Here is a 20,131-nt window from a genome sequence, read left to right as displayed (position 1 = left end):
TAAAGACAGAGAAAAACAGACATAAAACTTAGATGAATCCACAGAGGCCCAAGCTAAGACACATTATAATTTAACTGTCATAAGTTAAAGATAAGGAGAGCATCCTTCTAAAGCAGCAAGAGAAAAACAGCTTCTTAAGAACAAGAAATCTCACATAAGACTACAAAAAGATATTTCAGCAGAAACTTTCCAGGCCCAAAAAGAGTGGTACAACATATTCAAAGTGCTAAAAAGAAAACACTGCTAAGAATACTTTACCTAGCAAAGTGATCTTTCAGAATTACAGATAAGACAAAGTTTTCCAAAAAAGCGAAAGCTGAAGGAGTTCAGCAACAATAGACCAGAATTACAAGAAATGTGAAAAGAACATCTTTAAACTGCAATAAAATACTATAACTAGTAACAGGAAAACATCTGAAAGTATAAATCTCACTGTTAAAAATACATGGTTAAATTCAGAGTAATCTAAAGTAATGACAGTGCGTTAATCACTTATAAATCAAGTATGAAGACTAAAGGACAAAAGTAGTAAAAATAAATATAACTACAATAATTTGTTAATGAATACAAGCTAAATTGCGGCATTAAAAATGTAAGATGTAGGAAGAAGAGTAATAATACAGAGCTTTAGAGTGCATTTGAAATTAAGTTGTTACGTGCTTAAAATAAACTGTATAAACAAGATGTTTTATATAAGTTTCCTGGTTTTAACCACAAAGCAAAAACCTACAGTAGATCTGTAAAAGATAAACAGAAAAAAAAAATCTAAGCATACCACTACCAAAAATCATCAAATCACAAAGGAAGAGGGCAAGAGAAACGGAAAACAAATGAATTATAGAGCAGCAAGAAAACAATTAACAAAACGGAAATAATGCCTATACCTTATCTGTAATTACCTTAATGTAAATGGACCAAATTCTCCAATCAAGAGAGTGGCTGAACGGCAAATGATAATAATAATCATAAGACCTAACTATATTCTGCTTAGAAAAGACTCACTTCTGCTTTAAGGACACACTCAGACAGAAAGGGATGGAAAAAAGCATTCCATGCCAAAAGAAACCAAAAAAAGTAGGTAGCAACTATACTTATATCAGACAAAAGGAACTTCAAGACAAAGACTATAACAGGAGACAAAAAAACGTCATTATAGAATGATAAAAGTGTTAATCCCACAAGAGGATATTACATTTATAAATATCTATGCACCTAAATACATAAAACAAATATTAATAGACCTAAGGGTAGAAAGAATCTGCAATACAATAATAGTAGAGTACTTCAATATCCCACCTTTACCAACAAATCATCCGGATAGAAAATCTATGAAGAAACGTTAGATTTAAATGACACATTAGACCAACTGGCTTTAACATTTACGGAACATTCCATCCAAACGCAGGATATACACTCTTCTCAAGTAAAAATAGAATGTATTCTAGGATAGATCATATGTCAGGTCACAAAATAAGACTTAATAAATTTAAGAAGACTGAAATCTTCAGTCTTCTATCAAGTCTCTTTTCCAAACATAATGTTATAAAACTAGAAATTATCTACAAAAAGAAAACTGCAAAATTCACAAATATGTAAAGATTAAACAACATGCTATTGATAAATAATGAGATAAAGAACAAATAAAAAAGAAAATTAATAATACCTGGAGACAAATGAAAATGGAAATACAACATACCAAAACTCAGGAGGTACAGCAAAATTAGTTCTAAGAGAGACATTCATAGCAATAAACAATTACATTAAGACACAATAGTATTTCACACAACCTAACTTTACAACTCAAGGAATATGGAAAAAAATAAGGATAAACTAAACCTAAAGTTAGCAGAATCAATGAAATAACAAAGATCCAGAGCAGAAATAAATGAAATAGAGGCTAAAAGGGCAATAGAAAAGATCAAAGAAACTAAGAGCCAATTACTTTTAAGAGATGAGAAAACCTTTAGTCAGACTCATCAAGAAGAGAAGACTCCAAATAAATTAAATCAAATCAAAAATGGGAAGCTGCAATTGATACCACATAAATATAAAAGATTAGAGACTACTATGAACAATTACAAGCCAACAAATTGGAAAACCTAGAAGAAATAGATAAATTCATAAACACACAACCTACCAAGACTGAATCATAAAAAAAGAAAAATTCAAAACAGACCAATTAGTAAGGAAATAAATCAGCAGTCAAAAATCTACCAAGAAACAACAGTGCAGGACCAGCTGGCTTCACTTGTGAATTCTATGAAACATGTAAAGAACAATGAATACCAATCCTTCTCGAATTCTTTCAAAAAGAGAAGAGGGAACATTTCCATAACTCATGTTACAAGTCCACCATTACCCTAACACCAAAACTAGACAAAGATACTACAAGAAAAGAAAATTACAAGACAATATTCCTGATAAACAAAGATGCAAATATCCTCATAAAATATTAGCAAACTACATTCAACAACAAAACACATAAAACTAGAATAGAATACAATAGAATAGAATAGAATAGAACAGAACATTAAAAGGATCATATACCATGAACTATTCCAGAAATCCAAAGATGGTTCAACATCCACAGATCAATATGATATACCACATTAAAAAATTAAGGATAGGGTGCCTGGGTGGCTCAGGCAGTTAAGCATCTGCCTTCAGTTCAGGTCATGATCCCAGAGTCCTGTAATCAAGCCCCAAGTTGGGTTCCCTGCTCAGCTGGAAGTCTGCCTGTCGCCTGTCCCTCTCCATCTGCACTGCCCATGCTTGCTCTCCCTCTTTTTAATAAATAAAATATTTTTTAAAAATGAAGGATAAAAATAGGATCATTTCAACAGATGCAGAGAAAGCATTTAACAAAATTCAATATCCATTCATGGTACAAACTGTCAAAAAACTGGGTATAGAGAAAACATACCTCAACATAATAAAGGCCATATACGACAAGTTCACGATAACCATCATACTGAATGGGGAAAAATGGAAGGTTTTTCCTCTAAGGTGAGTAACAAAATAAAGATGCCCATTCTTGCCACATTTATTCAACATAGTACTGAAAGTCCTAGAAAGAGCAATTAGGCAAGAAAATGAAAAGGTATCCAATGCAGAATGAAACAAGTATAACTATTTCTATTTGCAGATGACATATATTAAAAAACTCTAGGGATCCCTGGATGGCGCAGTGGTTTGGCGCCTGCCTTTGGCCCAGGGCGCGATCCTGGAGACCCGGGATCGAATCCCACGTCAGGCTCCTGGTGCATGGAGCCTGCTTCTCCCTCTGCCTATGTCTCTGCCTCTCTCTCTCTCTCTCTCTCTCTCTCTGTGACTATCATAAGTTTAAAAAAAAAACAAAAAAACAAAAAACAAACAAACAAAAAAACTCTAAAAATTCCACCAAAAAAAAAAAAAAAAAAACAACCCCTGTTAGAACTAATAAAACAAAGTCAGTAAAGTTGCAAGATACAAGATCAATACAAAATACTAATGTATGTTTCCATACACTAATAATGAACTACCAAAAAGAGAAATTTTAAAAGCCCAATTTACAATTGCATCAAAAGGAATGAAATACCTACAAATAAGTTTAATCATGTGAGACAAGATTCATTCCATCAAAATCCTAGAGGAGAACACAGGCAACACCCTTTTTGAACTCGGCCACAGTAACTTCTTGCAAGATACATCCATGAAGGCAAAAGAAACAAAAGCAAAAATGAACTATTGGGACTTCATCAAGATAAGAAGCTTTTGCACAGCAAAGGATACAGTCAACAAAACTAAAAGACAACCCTACAGAATGGGAGAAGATATTTGCAAATGACCTATCAGATAAAGGGCTGGTATCCAAGATCTATAAAGAACTTATTCAACTTAACAGCAAAGAAACAAACAATTCAATCATGAAATGGGAAAAAGACATGAACAGAAATCTCCCAGAGGAAGACATAGACATGGCCAACAAGCACGTGAGAAAATGCTCCGCATCACTTGCCATCAGGGAAATACACATCAAAACCACAATGAGATACCACCTCACACCAGTGAGAATGGGGAAAATTAACAAGGCAGGTAACAACAAATGTGGGAGAGGATGTGGAGAAAGGGGAACCCTCCTTCACTGTTGGTGGGAATGTGAACTGGTGCAGCCACTCTGGAAAACTGTGTGGAGGTTCCTCAAAGAGTTAAAAATAGATCTGCCCTACAACCCAGCAATTGCACTGCTGGGTACTTACCCCAAAGATACAGATGCAGTGAAACGCCAGGACACCTACACCCCGGTGTTTCCAGCAGCAATGTCCACAATAGCCAAACTGTGGAAGGAGTCTCGGTGTCCATCTAGGATATTATGCTGAGTGAAATATAAGTCAATCAATATGAATATATGGTCTCATTCATTTGGGGAATATAAAAATTAGTGAAAGGGAATAAAGGGAAAGGAGAGAAAATGAGTGAAAATATCAGTGAGGGTGACAAAACATGAGAGACACCTAACTCTGGGAAATGAACAAGGCGTAGTGGAAGGAGAGGTGGGTGGGGGGTTTGGGTGACTGTGTGATGGGCACTGAGGGAGGCACTTGTTGGGATGAGCACTGGTGTTATGCTATATGTTGGCAAATTGAAGTCCAATAAAAAAATTTAAAAAAAAAAAGAAAAAGAAAAGACAGACAGAATGAAAGTATACAAAAGAATTAAAAGTAAATGTTGGAAGTAAAAAACAATAACAGAAATTTAAAAAGACTTTGATCGGCCTGCTTATTAGTAGACTGGAAATTGCAAGGAAAGAATCAGTGAGCTTAAAGCTTAAAGAAATGTTGACAGAAACTTCCCAAATTGAAACATTAAGAGAAAAAAAACAATGAAAAAAAAAAAAAAAACCAGTACTTCAAGAACCGTGGAAAATTTTCAAAAGGTGTAACTGGAATACTAGAAGAAACAGAACAAATAGTACAGATGAAATATTTTAAGTAATAATGGCCCAGAATTTTCCAAAATTAACAAGATATACCAAAGCATACAACAGGAAGCTCAGAGACCACCAAAGAGGATTAAAATTTTAAAATTTATACCTAGGCATATCTTATCAAACTGCAGAAGAGCAAAAACAAAGAGAAAATCTTTAAAGAAGGCAGAGGAAAAAACTAGACAATAATTATAGGGAACTTTTTATTACAAATCCTGTAAGCAAGAAGAGAGTTTTTAATTAAAACCACAAAATGCAGAAAAGAAACAAAGGAACAAAGAACAAGGAGGATGAATAGAAAAAAGTAACAAATACAATAGTTATTAATTCAACAATATAGATAATTTTAAACATCGACTGCCTAAATTATCAATTAAAAAAGACAGAGATCAATTTATTATTTAAAAAAATAAAAATAAAAAATAAAAGACAGAGATCATCAGACTTGATCAAAAACCAAGACCCAACTACATGTAGTCTCTAAAAACTCCACTTTAAACATAAAGTTAGAGATTAAAAGTATAGGGATATATACAATTTTATTTGTTAAGAAAGCTGGAGGGAAAAGTAAAGGGATGGAGAAAGATACATCATGCCAATAATAATCAAAAGGAAGCTGGAGTAGCTATATTAATTGCAGACAGCACAGAACTCAGGATAAGGAAAGTTATTGGGGGTAAAGAGAAGGCATTACATAATGATAAATTGGTTAATTCTCTAAGAAAACATAACAATCCTTAATGTGAATGCACATCATCAACTATCAAAACTTGTTAAGTTAGGAATTCCTGGGCGGCTCAGTGGTTAAGCGTCTGCCTTCAGCTCAGGGCATGATCCTGAAGTCCCAGGATCAAGTCCCACATCAGGCTCCCTCCAGGAGCCTGCTTCTCCCTCTGCATGTGTCTCTTGCCTCTCTCTCTCTCTCTCTCTCTCTCTCTCATGAATACACAAATAAAATCTTTAAAAAAAATTGTTAAGTCATATCACGATAAATAAGAATGTATAATAAATATTGGCTTATGAAGACACAGACATAGATGAGGTGATCAAGAGTTGTATATCATACATGAATATCATAAATACCATACATGACAGGTATGAAATTTGGTGAGAAAAGTTAGAGTATTTCAATAAATGGTATTTAAAAGACCAGTTATCTATGTAATGGGAAAAAAAGGATCCCCATTTCATACTGTATTAGTTAGAATTAAGTAGGTTATGCTGAATCTTCAAATGACCCCAAAGACGTTAATGGCTTAAGACAAAAACTGATTTATTGCTCATGTTACATGTTCACTGCATGTCAGTGGAGATGGGGGAGGTTGGGGGCATAGGCTAATAGAAACTTCTATTCATAGTTCATTGACCAGAACTAATAACATGGTTCCATCTACCCATAAAAAGGGCAAGAAAAAAAGTCCTATACCATGCATAGAAGAGAAATCTTTACAGGCAGCAGTAATCCCAAGGACTGGATGTCTTAGGAAATCCACTGCCCGTGGCAATCATGAACCAAATGATAATAATCCCTTACATTTCTTGGCATATTTTCTCTTTCCAATTTCCACTGGATTACTTTTCATAACCTCTGCATAGTATGTACTCTCCTTTACAGGCCAATGTTCTAGGTAATGATAAACTCCAAAAAAATTGCCTTCTCTGGAAAACTCAGAGAGCTAAATTACATCTCTTCCCAAGGTCATCATTCTTATATCCATGGGTACATGCTGTACTCTTTCCACAGAGTAACAATTTTCCCCTGATAAAGAACACAGATGCTCTGCTAAATGTTCTACATTTATTAACTAAGAATCCTAAGAATCACTTTTTGAGATTGGAACTATTATTATTCCTATTTTAAATGAGCACACCTGAGGTAAATAGAGATTAAGTAATCTGCTTGGCTAGAAATATGCAATCAGACTGTCTGGCTCTAGTGCTACTGTGCCTTCAACACCCATTTAAAGTTCCCTTGTAGGTTCTGCTCCTTTCTTGCTACAGCCTTATCATTACTAACCAACACATTTCTTCAACTCTTTGTCACAGTTCCCTCCATCTACCCCCCTATCTCTTACTAGGCTCCAGTTCTGAATTTACTGGAAAAGGAAACGCAGTCTGGCAGAGCAAGCACTTCCCTGAAGGATTAACTGAGCAGTGTCACCTCTGCCTTCCTATCCTCCCCGCTACATTATCTATCTTGGGAGATTTAGCCCCAAATGTCTTCCTAGGTAGAAATACAAAGATCAAGAGTGCCTGAGTGGCTCAATCAAGTAAGGATCCGATTCTTGATTTCAGCTTGAGTCATGATCTCAGGGTTGTGAGATCAAGTACTGCTCCCGGTTCCAACCTAGGTGTGGAGCCTGCTTGGGATTCTTTCCCTCTGCCTCTATGCCTCCCTGCTTGCATGCTCTCTCTCTCAAAAGAAAAGATAAGACAAAAAAGAAAAGGCAGAAAGGAAAAGAAAAGAAATAAAAAGATCACCCCAGAAAAAAGTCAAAATTCATTTTTCAGGAAAGATGCCTTCTTGAAGCCTCCTGAAAAACAGAATGTCAGTGCCCATGGCTGGAAGAAATTATAAGAAAGTATGGAACAGGATAAAAGAAAAGATGAGGGATATGAGGATCAGCAATGGGAAAAGGAATGCTATGCACTGAACTGTATCCCTACCCTCAATTTGTATCTTGAAGCCCAAACTCCAATGTGATGAGTGTCCCTCACAGTGGCATATAAGAAGAGATGCCAGAGGGCCCACTCTCTTCCTGTCTGCCAGATGAGGATACGGAAAGAAAAGGCAGTCTTTAAGTCAAGAAGAAAGCCCTTAGGGGATCCCTGGGTGGCTCAGCGGTTTAGCGCCTGCCTTTGGCCCAGGGTGCGATCCTGGAGTCCCGGGATCGAGTCCCACGTCGGGCTCCCGGTGTGGAGCCTGCTTCTCCCTCCTCCTGTGTCTCTGCCTCTCTCTCTCTCTGTGTCTATCATAAATAAATAAATAAATAATAAATAAATAAATAAATAAATAAATAAATAAATCTTTAAAAAAAAAAAAAGAAAAAGAAAAAGAAAAAGAAAAAAGCCCTTAGTAGAATCTGACCATGCTAGTACACTGATCTCGGACTTTCAAGAAGTCTACATCTTGGCTGTGAAACCAATTCTGTCAGTAATGACATTTTCCTTTAAAGGGGAAAGGAGAAAAATGAGTGGGAAATATCAGAAAGGGAGACAGAACATGAGAGACTCCTAACTCTGGGAAACAAACAAGGGGTGGTGGAAAGGGAGGTGGGCGGGGGTGGGGGGGTGACTGGGTGACGGGCACTGAGTGGGGCACTTGATGGGATGAGCACTGGGTGTTATGCTATATGTTGGCAAATTGAACTCCAATTAAAAAAAAAAAAAAAGGAATGACATTTTCCTAGGATGAGTCCCTAACCTTCTGTAAGCCAATTTTAATCTTCTGACATTAAGATACCTAAGCAAGATACTCTCTAAAATGTTTTTGCTGCATGAAGATTATTCAAAATGCATGAAAGGGGGAAAAATACAGAGATTATTTAGAACACAAGATGGTTTTATCTTCCTGCTCCTAAAAAGATATAATTATACCATCATATTAATAAAAAAGCAGAACAATGTCAAAATACCCTCTTCTGCCTCTGTGTCTCAGCAAATCACTTGAGGGAAAGATGTTTCATGTGCCATTACTGGATGTACTAATATGGCCTCTGGACTCAGCTGGCCACTAACTTAACAGAATAGTTAGTAGAGAAACAGCAACTATTTAGTTCAGACACCAGGATTCTCGACTTTAATAGACAAAAGATTCCAACACTAATCATCCTTCTACAACTCTGAACTTAAACTAGAGGGCAATGCTCGTTATTACCGCTAAATTACAGCAACATCCATTTAGTGTTATATAGAACAATTTAATTTTTAAGTACATACTGGGTTCTAACAACTATAATGGCAAATACGACTTATTTCAGAAATTTGTAAAGTACAAAGAAAAAGATTCTAATTTTAACACAAAATAATTTATGACCCCTTCACACACATGTAAGCCACAAAGACACTGAACTTATTCAATATTGTTCAATATTCAGCATTCCTGCTGTACCGAGGAAACTTCAAATATATGTAAATGTAAGCCAGAACTCTTAGAAAATCTCCACATTAAAAAAGAAAAGTATGCTCGCTTCAGCAGCATGTATACTAAAACTGGAATGAGTGGGATGAGCACTGGGTGTTATACTCTATGTTGGCAAATCGAACTCCAATAAAAAAACATACAAAAATTTAAAATTTTTTAAAAATTTAAAAATTAAAACTGGAATGATATAGAGAAGATTCACCTGGCCCTGCATGCAGGGATGACAAGCAAATTCATGAAGCATTCTATATTTTAAATAAATACATACATACGTAATAAAAAAAATAAAAATATCTGCAAAGTAGTATAAATAGGTAAAGAAGGTCACTAAAACGGAACTCAATCATGATTTCCCATTGAAAATAACTGTAAGGTACTTATGCAAGATTTTGCATGTCATCATAACCTGTTGAAAAATTATTTTAAAATATTATTTCATATACTATTACCACAATGTCAGAGATTTCCTTCAAAAGAACCTAGCAGAAGTGGAAAGGGGTGGGAGGAATGCAGAAATAGAAACATGACAGTTCATGAGTTAATAACTGTTGAAGCTGAGGAAGGGGTCTAAAGAGTGCATTACTCTATTCTTCCTACTTCTATATAGGTTTGACATTTTATCCATAAGAAAAGTTAGAATTATTACACACTCCAGATGAACAAATGTAAACTAGTACCTTCCAATCTTTGAATTTTTGCTTTCACAGAAATAACAGCTTCAAAGGGTGAAACTCTCAGCTCAAAACATGTTCCAGTCAATGTTTCAATGAAGAGCTCCATGGTATCATAGAAAGGAAGTTTGTAGTAAAACGGTCCCACGTTATCTTCATTGAAGAATGGAGGATCTTTTCTGTTATCCATTACTTTGACTTTTCTAATTCCTCTGGAATATGTTGTAGGCAACTGTATTCCAGTTCTAGCCAAATCACTTTTGAACATTGGTAATATATATCGTTGTTCATGTTTTGAGTTTTATACCTAAAAAACAAGAATAATTTTTTTTTTTAACAAGCCTATCTGAATGTCTCATTCTGTTATAAAGACTTTCTCAATCACTCTGGCCTACATCAATCTTCCAGACAGCCCTAGAATTCTTTCCAGTACTTAATTGGTCTAATCATTAATCCTTCACATTTGTTTCCGGAACCACTCTCCCAATTAGACCATAAGATTATTATTAAGAACAGGATGGCTCAGTTGGTTAAACATCTACCTTTGGCTCAGGTCATGATCCCAGGGTCCTGGGATCAAGCCCCACATCAGGCTCCCTGCTCAGCGGAGAGTCTATTTCTCCTTCTCCCTCTACCCCTTTCCCTGCTCATGTTCACGCATGCTGTCTCTCTCAAGTAAATATTTTTTTTAAAAAAAGATTAAGAACAGCTGTATTTACAATACTTTTCTATATCTTACTAGAGCTCAACACATTTATTTATTTACTTACAGTACATACTCAAATATATTTTTGTTAACGTCATTTAACCCAATAAACTCAACAGAGATTTGCAAGATTCTGAAAACTTTATGCATATCCTTTACTAAACCATGTAAATTATGTTTTCTAACCCACACAAAATGTTATAGCCATTGTACATTTAAATCACACTGAATAAAAAAATAGGGTTTTTTGATAGGTTAATAGGTTCCTTAAAAATAAGACTCACTAAAAATATAAATGACTCACTAAATAATAATTAGCATTCCAGAAGTTATCATTACTGCACTAAGATAACACTTATATTGGTAACAGACATTAGACATAATCTCTACACACAAACACGCAATGACTTATGACAGGCAAACACAACAGACAAAAGTCCTAAGATAAATTACAAGCATATGATTACAATAGGAACAACTGATAAATTGCTAATCAGTGAAAACTTTGTTTTTAAATATTTGTTTATTTATTTATGATAGACATAGACAGAGAGAGGAGAGAGGCAGAGACACAGGAGGAGGGAGAAGCAGTCTTCATGCCGGGAGCCCGACGCGGGACTCCAGGATCGCACCCAGCACCAAAGGTAGGCGCCAAACCGCTGAGCCACCCAGGGATCCCCTAAAGGGAATGTCTTGAACTTAAAGTAGGACAGGTGATACACATCTTCCTGGAGGCATAGGTAAATCTTTATTATGGCTTTAGTGAAATGTTATTTACATACCATAAAATTCACCTATTTAAAATCTAAAATTGACTGGTTTTTATTATGTTTACAGAATTGTACAACCATCACAATCATCTTTAGAACATTTTCATCACCCCCAAAAAAGGAACCCCATACTCTTTAAATATCACTCCCAAATTCTCCCTTCCCCTCTCAGCCCTAGGCACCCCAATCTACTTTGCCATTTTGCTTAGTCTTGTCATTTCCCATAATCATACAATATGTAATCTTTTATAAATGGCTTCTTTCACTTAGCATAACATTCTCAAAGTTCATTCATGATTCTTAGGTGTATCAGTATTTCATTCTTTTTTATTGCTGAATAATAGTCCATTGTATTAATACACATTGTTTATGCAGTCATCAGTTGATGGGCATGTTGAGTTGTTTCCAATTTGGGGTTATTATGAATAATGCTACAAGAACATTTGATTACAAGTGTTTGTGTGGACATGTTTTCCTTTCTCTCGTACATATACCTAGGATTGGAATTATTGGGTTAGGTGGTAACACATTCAGCAACTTGTGTTATTACCAACTGTTTTCAGAAGTGGTCAGAACCATCTTACGTTCCCACCAACAATGAAAGAGAGTGCTGATTGCTCCACACCCTTGCCAATACTTTTTATTATTTTGGTGATTAAAGCCATCCTAGTGGGTGTGAAGTAGTATTTTACTGTGGTTGCAATTTTCTTTCTCTACAGATTAATGACATTGAGCATATCTTTAGGTGTTTATTGGCTATTTGTATATCTTCTTTACAGAAATGTGGATTCAGAAGATATATTCATACCCTTTGTCAATTTTTACTAGTTGTCTCATTACTAGTTGTAAAAGGGATTCTTTTTTTAATTTATTTTTTATTGGTGTTCAATTTACTAACATACAGAATAACCCCCAGTGCCCGTCACCCATTCACTCCCACCCCCCCGCCCTCCTCCCCTTCTACCACCCCTAGTTCGTTTCCCAGAGTTAGCAGTCTTTACGTTCTGTCTCCCTTTCTGATATTTCCCACACATTTCTTCTCCCTTCCCTTATATTCAAAAGGGATTTTTTTAAAATGTTTTTTAGATACAAGCCTCTTAAAGATCTAGGATTCTCAAATATTTCCCCCATGGGTTGTCATTTAGCTTTCTTGACAGTGTCCTTCAAACATAAGAGTGTATTTTAATGACCTCCAATTTGGCTATTTTTCTTTTGTTGCTTGTGCTTTTGTCAATGTTCCAAAAACTTGACCTCATCCAAAGTAATATTTACATATATTTTTCTAAGAATTGTATGGTTTTTTTTAATTTTATTTATTCATGAGAGAGAGAGAGAGAGAGAGGCAGAGACACAGGCAGAGGGAGAAGCAGGCTCCATGCAGGGAGCCCAACGAGGGACTCGATCCTAAGTCTCCAGGATCACACCCCGGACTGAAGGCAGGCGGTAAACCGCTGAGCCACCCAGGCTGCCCAGAATTGTAGTTTTAGCCTTACATGTAGGCCTGTTCTGAATTCACGTTTGTGGTATGAAAGAAGGGTCCAGCTTTATACTTTGCCAAGTAAAAACCCAATTGTCCCAGCAGCATTTGTCATAAAAACTATTCTATTCCCATTGAATTGTCTTGGCACCCTTGTCAAAAACCAATTGACCACAAAATGAGGGTTTAATACCAGTCCTTCAATTCTATTCATCTACATGCCTGTCCTTATAATAGTACAATACCTTTTTACCTTTGTAGTAAGTTTTGAAATCAGTGTGAGTTCTCTAATTTCTTCTTCTAGGACTCCTGGTTACTCTGGGTCCTTTGAATTTCCATATTAATTTTAGAATCAGATGGTCTATTTTGCAAAAACACTAGTTGGGCTTTTGAATAAGGACTTGTTGAGTATGCAGATTAATTTGGAAATCACCACCTTGACAATATTAAGTTTTATGATTTATGAACATGTAATGCCCTTCGGTTTATTTAAAACTTCTTAAATTGCTTTCAACAATGTTTTATAGTGTTTAGAGTACAAATTTTGCTTTAAAAAGAAGTATTCCTAAGAATTATATTCTGATACTATAAATGAAATTGTGTCATATTCAATTTGTTCATTGTTAGTGAAGAGAAATACAACTGATCTTAATATAATGATATTGTACACTTGTAACACTGCAGAATTCTTAGTTCTAGTAGTTTTTCAGTGGATTCCTTAGGATTTTCTCCATCAAAGTTCATGTCATTGGCAAACAGAGATTTTTACTTCTTTATTTCCAATCTTCAACATTCTAATAAGATGCTCTTTATTTCCTTTTCTTACCTAAATACAAGGTTGAGTATTGGTGGTAAGAGCAGACATTATTGTCTTACTCCTGACTCTAAGGGGTAAGCATTCAATCTTTCACTACATGGTACTGATTTGGACTGTGGGGTTTTCCTACATAATCTGAATCACACTGAGGGGATTCCCTTCTACTTTAAGTATCTTTTTTTTTTTTTTAAACCATAAGGTGTTGTATTTTGTCAGATGCTTTTCTGTACAGTGTCTAGTGGGATAATCATATGGTTTTTGTCTCTTATTCTATCAATATGGTGTTTAGGGACACCTGGATGGCTCAGTGTTGAGCGTCTGCCTTTGGCTCAGGGCGTAATCCTGGGGTCCTGGGACTGAATCCCATATCCAGCTCCCTGCAGGGAGCCTGCTTCTCCCTCTGCCTGTGTCTCTGCCTCTCTCTGTGTGTCTCTCATGAATAAATATTTTTTTTAAAAATAATATGGTGTTTAAAAGAACACTGATGGGGGGTACCTGGGTGGCTCAGTCAGTTAAGCAACCAACTATTTCAGCTCAGGTCACAATCTCAGGGTCGTGAGACCAAGCCTTATGTTGGGCTCTGGGCTCAGTAGGGAGTCTGAGATTCTCTCTCTTCTCCCTCTGTCCCTCTCTGCCCCCATGTGCTTTCTCTCTCAATAAATAAATCTAAAAAAAAAAAAAAAAAAAAGTGATTCTGATAGGTTGAACCAACCTTGCATTCCTAAAATAAATCTTATTTGTATATGGTGTATAATCCTTACATATGTTGCTAGATTTGGTTTGTTAGTATTTTTTGAGGATTTATACACTGGGAAATACACTGGGAAAAAATTTACATAGTTCTCATATACTCCCTGCTCCCACACATGTATGACCTCCCCCACTGTCAACATCCTACACCAGAGAGGTGTTATTTATTACAACTGTAGAAACTGCAATGATACCTCATTATCACCCAACATCCATAATTTAGTTTAATCTTCATGTATACTACCTTTCATAAACATATAATGACATGTACCCACTATTACACTATCACACAGAATAGTTGTCCTTTGCAGTTCACCTATTCATCCCACCTTCCCTCCCAAATCCCTGGCAAACACTGATATTTTTACCATCCCCATAGTTTTGCCTTTTCCAGAATATCATATAGTTGCAATCATACAGTATGTAGCCTTTTCAGATTGGCTGAATAATATTCAATTATCTAAATTATCCATATGTTCCACAATCTATCCATTCACCTACTGGAACATTTCTGGAACACTGACAACATCTCTCTCTCTCTCATGAATAAAATCTTTTTTAAAAAATGCTATTTTATATTTATCAAAAACAATAAGTAACAAATATAATAACAATACAGTAATGTCTTGCTCAGGTTTTGTATTTTATAGGTTTAATATATTGAAATGCCTGTAGGAAAAATGACTTTTTAATGCAGCTAATCCCTAACCCTCTTGTTTTTTAAGATTTTATTTATTTATTCATGAGACACACAGAGAAAGAAAGAGGAGAGAGAGAAAGAGAGGCAGAGACACAGGCAGAGGGAGAAGCAGGCTCTATGAGGGAAGCCCGACGTTGGACTCGATCCTGGGTCTCCAGGATCATGCCCTGGGTCAAAGGTGGTGTTAAACCACTGAGCCACCTGGGCTGCCCTCCCTAACCCCTGTTATCCCCATCACTGAAGTAACTGCTTTTAGAACATGATTCTGGCTAACATGTGGATTCTTATAAAATACTTATCATGCCACATCAAGTAAGAATATACTAAAGAATTATGTCTGTTTCCCCAAAGTCAACAGCACTCCTACCAATATAGTAGCAGCTCTAGCAACAGAGGCCAGGAATGCTGAAAGTAAAGGCATAAATGACCACTAACAGAAGATATAAGGAGCATTTCCTTCACCACAGTACTCTCTACAACAATACCTGAAATATCAATAAACCAGCGGGGGTGGGAGAAGGTAGCAGATTTGGAAGTCCTTCATCCGTATCAAGAAAGGATAAAACCACTATGGGCTAAAAGAAAAATAGCAACCCAGTTCAGAACTAAATTGCACTGGAACACCCAACAAAGGCTTAGCACCTAATAAATGGTGTAATCTCCCAAAGTCATAAAGTTGAGGTTTGTAACCAAATTCAAAACTGAAATGTAAGCCTCTAAAAAAAAATCGTTACACTGCTCCTCAGTAAAATACACAGTAAGAGAGGATGAAATGAGGCTGTGAAATCTGGTTAAACCAGACTGGTAGACTAGATGATGGCAGAGGAGCAAATCAAAGTTCCAGCAGGCCAAGGACCTCCGCTCTCCAGTAAGCATATTATGGAACCCTCTGATGCTGATGCAATGAAGACTCAAAGACGGGATGGGAAATGTTGCAACATCAACAGCTAAATTATACAAGACCAAGTGCAAAGGAAGAGGCAGGTAGAGAGAAAAAAAAAAAAAACGCTTCCAGAATTTTTACCAATAATTTTAAAAAACATACTTAAGATTACGAATAGTGGCATCAAAACACGTTCCTAAATCAATACCCAGAAACATTACTTTCTTCTGATAAAGTTCTAAATACACAATCAAAGATGGAAGAGAAGTCAAGGATAGGAAAGGCAGTAATACCACTCAGTAAGTCACTTCACTAGGAATCAGCTTTAGCCTGTTGCAAAGAATATCAGCCATATAAGGGTAGCTTTCTTTTTCTTTAACGTTTTCCCCCAATATGAAAAGATCCAGAATGCTGCGCGACCATTAACAACACTCCACACTAGCTCCTAATGACCCGCTTTTACTGACTATGTGAACACATTCCTGTTTCCAACGTGAGCTACAGAACACTGCCCACCCCTCGCGCCTGGCCCCGACTTTCCAGCAGCGCTGGGAACCCCTCGAAGCCAACGTCTACGCGGGCCTCCCGTGCACACGCGAAGCCCAGAGTCACCTGCGCAGCCCGTGCTCCTCCGGGATAAGCTCCGGCGCCCACACGCCCGGGCCGACCGGGACGGCGGCAGCGCTCAGCCTCCGCGTCAGAACCGGCGACGGGCAGCTCAACGCCCTCCGGCCGCGGCGGGGCACCCGCGGCGGGGCGGGGCGGGGCGGGGCGGGGCGGGGCGGGGCCGGGCGCCGGCGGAGGGACGGCCGAGCGACGGCCGAGGGACGGCCGAGCGCGCTGCGTCCTCGACAAAGGCGTCGCGCCGCGCCGTCTCCGGACCGCCGCGGCGGAGGGGCGGGGCCCGGCGCTCCTCTCCCGCCCGCCGAGGACCGCGGCGGCCGCGCGGCCCGGCTCAGCGGCCCGCAGCCCCGGGCGCCCGCGCCGCGCCCTCCCTGCAGTCTCGTCCACTCGCTGGCCGGCCCGCAGGCCTACCGAGGGGGACGGCCCCGCGGGCAACGCCGAGGCCGGCACCGACGAGCAAGGCTCCGGCCGCCGCGGCCCCGCCCCTTTGTGACGCCGCGTACCAATCGCTCGCCGGCGCTCACGTCGCCGTCCAATCAGCGAGGGGGCGGGCGGGGCCTGGCCGACGCCGCGGTCGCTTGGCCGCCGGAGCTGCCCGTGCGTTCGGGGCGGGTGGCAGTTAGCAGGGCCCGGATGTCGGCCCTTTCTGACTGACTAGGCCCCTGCCTGGCGCCCTGTTGGGCAGGCGGGAGACTTGCCGCGCGCCCCGGTCGGAGCGGCCGCATCGGCCTCTGGCCCGAGGGTGTGGACTGCACCTTAGAGCCCCCGCCCCCTGCGTGCCGGAGCGAGGAGGGTACCGTGCAGCCGCCCTCCAGCGGGTCCATCCGGACCTCCTGCACTCCTAGCGCCTTCAGGGCCGTCCTGTCTGTCTCTAACAGATCCCCATTCCCGTGCTTCGCTGTTCCCTAACGTTCCGGCCTCAACGGTCTCATCCGAAGTATGGGGCTATTGCCGTACTTGGTTGAAAACAAGGGCAAAAGTCAATTGTCTCTGTTGGTCTCCTCCGTTTATTCCTTATCCAATTTACCGATAGGTGTATGCCAGGTGTTAGCGGGAGCACCCTGAGTTGTTAAATCTTAGGCTTGGGTAAACACAGCCACACTTTTTTTCTACTCTAATTCTCAAAGTGAACTCAAGTGTACACGATGACAACATGAACCCTCCAACCTGAAATGGGCCCCCCCACTCCTTTTTCCCTCCATTCCCCACGCATGTTCTACATCCAACCCTTATAAGATTTTCCAACTGAACTGGCCTACTACACTAGGTGGATTACCAAAATGATAATGAACAGTAATCCCACTCCAAATGCAGCAGCAGCATCCTCCTCTTGAATCCGAGAAATAAATCTAAGATGAACCCCAACATCTAATCTCTATCCTTTCTCGTAGGTCTCCCCTGAGACCCCAGCTACCATTTTCCACAATCCAACATTCTGCATACACTGGGGTTTATGATGAGTTTAAAGATCTCCATCTTCAGGCTCTCAACCCTGGTTCCTTCTTAAACTTCAATACTGAATAGACTGGAGCCCCTTAGGGACAGAGATATTATTATCTTTGTAAACCAATTCTAAAATAGTGACTGGGATGGACTGAATCGTACTGAATCAAAAATTTATTTTCAACCTGCCTCCTCACTTCAGTCAGGAAGAACTAAGATCACAGGCTTTGTGGAATCAGGTAGATGAGCTTGTAGCCTTGGGTTCCAACACAGAAGCTCTCTTTTATTGGCCAAAATCAGTCTTTCTTATCATCTACCACCATTTTTCAAGTGCTATGTAGTCAACAAGGGTCTTTGTATATTCTCTCTCATCACAATCCTACACAGTTGGTACTGAACACTTGACAAAGTTGACAAGGAAGGAGACAGAAGCTAAGAGAGGTAAAACAATTTGCCTACACTCAAGCCATTCTAGAACCAGATTTAAGTCTAGGTCTCACTACAAAAAGCCAAACTTTGGCTTTTTTTCCAACTATTATACTCTGCTTCCAGATTTTAGCCTCATCTATAAAATAAGGACATTACTATCTAGTAGACTTATGGAGACTGAAAAAAAGAACATGGAAAGTGCCTACCATAGGACCAAGAAGTATAAATTCCTTCCCCTTTTCAAGCCTCTCAAAACAGCAATTTGCATATTTTCTAAATCTAATTTCTCATGAAATTCCTTGGATCAATCCTAATGATGGATCAGTTGTAATCATTCCCAAAGGAAAACAACATGTTTAACAAATGCTTACTGAGTCAGGCACAGGAGCAGGTAATTATAAACACATACAACCTAAGGAACAGAAGGTATAAGCACCCTCTTTTGCCATCAAGTCACTCTCAGAGCAGAGGAGCACACACAGCTGATCTGTGAGAACTGTACAAAATCTCTGATTTGGTATCAGCAATTCCAAGTTCAATCTTAAAAGTGCCCAAGGAAGAAGTTAGTGGTTTCAGGATTGAGGAAACAAACTGAACCTGCCTATAAGACTGTGCCATAGTTACAGTTTGAATAGTTAGCACCAACAGGGCACAGCACAAGAACACATGGACTGGAGGAGGGGTCAGCTATCCATGTGGCTAGTGGCTACCACATTGGACAACATAGTTATAGAATATTCCCATCAGTGCAGAGTTCTATGCAACAGTGCTGCTCTACAGAAGGACATTTCCAACCTCAGCACTTTTCCTTCCATTTATCTGGATTCATTCTGCCTCATTCACAAAATGCAAAGCTCCATATGAATGGAAACAGATGCCTTAGAACAAGGATCAAAAAACTGTTTTCAGACAGAAGGAAGTATCTTAGGCTTTGTAGACCATCCAGTTTCTGTCACAGCTACTGAAATCTGGCATTGTAGGTAGGGTGAAATCAGCCATAGACAATATGTAAATGAATGGGTATGGTTGTGTTCCAATAAAACTTTATTTACAAAAACAGACCAGAGGGCCACAGTTTGCCAAACCTTACATTAATTGACCTATAGAAGCATTTAGAATTCAGTGGAATCCAAGGAAACCTCCTTACCTACTGTAAAGAGTCATGAGAAGTATATAATCTCTCATCCTCTTCCTTTATCACCTCCCTAGGCTCTAAGCTAGGGATGATATCCATGAAAGGAATACTCCTGGTCATCTGTCTAGCATTGCTTCCTCTGGAATTCCTTGCCCATCCATTAAAGGCACACAGAGGTTTCTCCTCCAACATGCCCTAAATCATACTGTGGCTCCATCAGGGCTAATTAAATAAAAATATAGTTTAAAAAAAAAAACATTGTGAAATATTTATTTTTGTTTTGCAGTACTAAGCATGATTAAAACCAAGGCAGAAAAAAATTAAGCATGTTGGGTGAGAAAGAGGTGAGGTTGTTTCAGTATTTGCTTTTTCTAACCCAATTAAGACAATGAGTACGTAAGACAGCATCATTAACTCAAGGATGTAACTGAAGGGTGAGATGTTGATACCCTGTATGCTCTACTGGCCCCCAAAGGCGTTCAGGGGATCATCAAATATGTCAGACACCTTCTGTTCAGATCTTGGTTCAGGCATTGCCTGTGCAGATCGACTTTTTGCTTTGGTTGTCTTAGCCTGGATACCAGAGGAGAAAATATCATCTTTAAAAAGAAAAAAA

The 20,131-nt window shown here is 38.7% G+C and overlaps 2 protein-coding genes and 1 non-coding gene across 16 annotated transcripts in view; 1 reads left to right on the top strand and 2 right to left on the bottom strand.

Annotated features, from left to right (window-relative positions):
- ZFAND4 (zinc finger AN1-type containing 4) overlaps positions 1-16,587 on the bottom strand; it is a 61,970-nt gene extending 45,383 nt beyond the window's left edge. Inside the window, 2 exon segments of the mRNA NM_001302671.1 lie at positions 9,788-10,088; positions 16,497-16,587. Coding sequence (NP_001289600.1) covers positions 9,788-10,049 — 262 coding nt within the window. The 5' untranslated portion in view covers positions 10,050-10,088; positions 16,497-16,587.
- Positions 9,260-9,365, top strand: LOC119866648. The gene has a single exon (XR_005380820.1). It is a non-coding gene; the product is annotated as a U6 spliceosomal RNA (small nuclear RNA).
- A 2,802-nt stretch (positions 16,588-19,389) lies between the features above and the next one.
- Positions 19,390-20,131, bottom strand: part of WASHC2C (WASH complex subunit 2C) — a 56,048-nt gene continuing 55,306 nt past the window's right edge. For all 14 annotated transcript variants that reach the window (XM_038578063.1, XM_038578067.1, XM_038578072.1 and 11 more), the window contains one exon: positions 19,390-20,114. In XM_038578063.1, coding sequence (XP_038433991.1) covers positions 19,975-20,114 — 140 coding nt within the window. In that variant the 3' untranslated portion in view covers positions 19,390-19,974. The remainder of the gene's footprint in view (positions 20,115-20,131) is intronic.

The sequence above is a fragment of the Canis lupus genome, chromosome 28, assembly GCF_011100685.1.
Source record: "Canis lupus familiaris isolate Mischka breed German Shepherd chromosome 28, alternate assembly UU_Cfam_GSD_1.0, whole genome shotgun sequence".
Classification (NCBI taxonomy): domain Eukaryota; kingdom Metazoa; phylum Chordata; class Mammalia; order Carnivora; family Canidae; genus Canis; species Canis lupus.
Note: the sequence above shows the minus strand (reverse complement) of the source record. Positions and strands in the feature narration are given on the sequence as shown.